The sequence below is a fragment of the Rhagoletis zephyria genome, unplaced genomic scaffold, assembly GCF_001687245.7.
Source record: "Rhagoletis zephyria isolate East Lansing unplaced genomic scaffold, Rhagoletis_zephyria_1.1 Rzeph_scaffold_14780, whole genome shotgun sequence".
Classification (NCBI taxonomy): Eukaryota; Metazoa; Arthropoda; class Insecta; order Diptera; family Tephritidae; genus Rhagoletis; species Rhagoletis zephyria.
Window position 1 is genome coordinate 1240 of NW_016171848.1, and position 3011 is coordinate 4250.

General features: G+C 34.5%; 2 protein-coding genes across 2 annotated transcripts; both read right to left on the reverse strand.

The window, feature by feature from the left end:
• Positions 1 to 296: 296 nt before the first annotated feature.
• On the reverse strand, positions 297 to 868 carry LOC108378734 (uncharacterized). The gene has a single exon (XM_017635038.1). The coding sequence runs from the start codon at positions 662 to 664 to the stop codon at positions 482 to 484; it is 183 nt and encodes a 60-aa protein (XP_017490527.1). The 5' UTR covers positions 665 to 868; the 3' UTR covers positions 297 to 481.
• On the reverse strand, positions 618 to 2013 carry LOC108378735 (39S ribosomal protein L53, mitochondrial-like). Its single transcript, XM_017635039.1, has 3 exons — positions 1737 to 2013; positions 982 to 1109; positions 618 to 872 (listed from the first exon to the last, which is right to left on the reverse strand). The coding sequence occupies exons 1-3, from the start codon at positions 1880 to 1882 to the stop codon at positions 688 to 690; spliced, it is 459 nt and encodes a 152-aa protein (XP_017490528.1). The 5' UTR covers positions 1883 to 2013; the 3' UTR covers positions 618 to 687.
• Between the last annotated feature and the right edge of the window lie 998 nt (positions 2014 to 3011).

A 3011-nucleotide genomic window follows, 5' to 3' on the forward strand; every position in this document is an offset into this window, starting at 1 on the left:
TTTTTTTTTTTTTTTTTTTTTTATGTATGTTACCGCATAACTTTGGACCACGTCAATTCTTTTTGCATCGGAAAGGTAGTGTCTCAGAGGTGGTCCCATACTAATCTGGTTAAGATCCGATGAGCGGATCATGAGATATATATATATATATATATTTTTTTTATATGAGGGTTGAAGTCGGTTTTTTTTTTTTTAAAATTACTAGTTGTATAACGTGTCATTTTTTTCCTGCTTATCTGTGAGGACAGTGTCCGGTAGATAATTAAACAAATAAACAAATAAAAAAAACGTTAACGCCCAGTATTTTATTTATTTATTTATGCAGCAACATTGTTAGGGACAAAAAAAATCCACTGGATAGCAGACGCTATGAAGAACTTTCTAACATCTCATTATTTCTGTCTGATTTCTACCAAAAAAGACGATTTCCATATTACATAAAAAATACTTTTACTTAAGAAATTTATATATATGTACTATTTTATATTTCAACTGGTTTTAGAGTAATGAACCTGGATAATATGAAGGCTACCAAAATAGTAGCACAAACAAAACAAAAGGCGAACATGTAAAACGACTCTTCGGTGAAAATATCCGTAAAAGCTGGTATATCCTGGTATATCTGCTCAATCACAGCTAATGTGCCCTTGTGTTTTTTCACCATTTTGTAAATTTTATCAAATGCAATTACTTCCTTTTGGAGCCTTTCTTGCCACCTGCAGCTAGTTTTTGTTTTTCAGCTTTAGTAGCTAGCTTCGACGTGATTTCCTCAACAGGTGCCAGTGCCGATACGTGCTTGTTAAGTAGCTGTAATAGTTCAAGCGTTGTAAGATTTTCACTGATAAACCGAATTTCTTTCACTTGCACCTTTTCTGCAAACAAGAGTATGTAAAACCTCCGGTTAATTTTTTTTTTAAGTCGAAATACACATATTTACATGCATACATATGTATGTATGTAATAAAGAATTGGCGAACATACCTTGTGCAGAGTCGATTAAAGAAAATTTCACCTGCGCTGGCTGACGGTTGCAAACAACGTCTGTTTTTAAGACGCAATTTGGATTTGTGAGAGATATTTTAGGTGCTGACAACAGCGATAAAAAATCCCTACATTAAAAGAAATATTTGGTTAACTATCCAGGACAATCAATCAATAAAATATACATTGAATTATCATATACATATATACATGCATGTTGTGTCTATTTATATGATGCAACTACATGACAGCATTGTTTCGCACTAATTAAATACATATGGTACACATATTTTAATAGGTATCACGAACTGCTATCTAAAATAGGAAAAACAAAGGCATCAAACTGACGCCGACACCGACAAAGATGTCCACGGAGCGTGAGCTTGCTCCGGGAGGACCATCGCAGCTCCACTCCTTACCTGTCCCTTACCCGGATTTGGGCGCTACACTGCAACTCAACACAGCGGTGCGAATAATTGGCAAGGTATATGGTAAGTAAATTTATATTATATTCTGAATAATTTGTAAATGTTTGCTAATTGCCTTGACAATCTTGATTGTTCACACAGTTGAGAATGTGCATGAAGAAACCAAAATTTCACTCGCTTGTTATAAAAATGTTTGAGATTATCCTTCTTACTGCGCATGCTACAACATCCAAGGGCTTTTCATTTTGACATAGTGGTCACTACCATATCGACCGCTTTTCTTGTACAATGTGCATGTATGTATATTACTTTTTACGTTATTCCTACCTTGCGGGTCTCACATTTTCAGCGAAGGGATCAAACGTAACAGTTATTCTTTTTACACCTTTTAAGTTGACACTTTTTAATTGCTTGCTTATTGCTGCAATTAAGCCATTAGACCGTTTTAAAGCTCCACTAAAGTGTATGGACATGCTGTATTTAACTAAAAAAATACGATTTGCTTTTATTCCTGCTTTGACTTGTTATGTACTTTATTGCGAATCGGTTTGACATTCGAGCACATGCAGAAAGTTGCAGTTGCAAAGCTAATTTACGTTCTCTGAAGATACCAGAGAAGCAGTGTTGCCATCAATCTTAAAAAAAATATCCAGAAATGGTATAATTTCAAACTAATGCACCGTTTTTGCTGCATTTAAAATACAACATTTAGCACTTTCGAACATATGTTTTCGAAGAGCGTTCATGCTATCGCATTTAGCTTGTTCAGATCCGTATCTATTACGATCAATTCTCACGCAGAAGATAATGTGCAAAAACCCTACTGAAAAGGAAAAAATAAATTTTAAACCAAAAATTCNATAGCATGAACGCTCTTCGAAAACATATGTTCGAAAGTGCTAAATGTTGCATTTTAAATGCAGCAAAAACGCTGCATAATGCACCTNGCACATGCAGAAAGTTGCAGTTGCAAAGCTAATTTACGTTCTCTGAAGATACCAGAGAAGCAGTGTTGCCATCAATCTTAAAAAAAATATCCAGAAATGGTATAATTTCAAACTAATGCACCGTTTTTGCTGCATTTAAAATACAACATTTAGCACTTTCGAACATATGTTTTCGAAGAGCGTTCATGCTATCGCATTTAGCTTGTTCAGATCCGTATCTATTACGATCAATTCTCACGCAGAAGATAATGTGCAAAAACCCTACTGAAAAGGAAAAAATAAATTTTAAACCAAAAATTCAATACAAAAACTTGTATTGTTTAACCATAACCGAACATTTGTTTGTGTATATATTCATTTGTCGGTGTTCTCAATTAAAATTTCATCACGTAATTAGGAAACAAAACACACAGAGTTGATCAAAAATGTATCCATATTTCTGTCAGCTAACTTTTCTTTATCCAAATAATGTAAAATAATAAATGAAATTTCGTTCGGCGATCACTGAAACGCAGCTAGCAACTGTATACCCGAAAAAGCAATACTGCCACTTTTTCTCCTNTTCGGCGATCACTGAAACGCAGCTAGCAACTGTATACTCGAAAAAGCAATACTGCCACTTTTTCTCCTTAATGCCTTGACGAATCGTGGAAAT

Bases quoted from the DNA above. Each gene is read 5' to 3' on its own strand.
- LOC108378734 (XM_017635038.1), bottom strand. From the start codon at position 664: ATGGTGAAAAAACACAAGGGCACATTAGCTGTGATTGAGCAGATATAC.
- LOC108378735 (XM_017635039.1), bottom strand. From the start codon at position 1,882: ATGTCCATACACTTTAGTGGAGCTTTAAAACGGTCTAATGGCTTAATT. The intron at 1,110-1,736 runs GTAGGAATAACG...CTTTTAATGTAG, and splicing joins GAAAATGTGAGACCCGCAAG to GGATTTTTTATCGCTGTTGT. The intron at 873-981 runs GTATGTTCGCCA...TCTTGTTTGCAG, and splicing joins TTTAATCGACTCTGCACAAG to AAAAGGTGCAAGTGAAAGAA.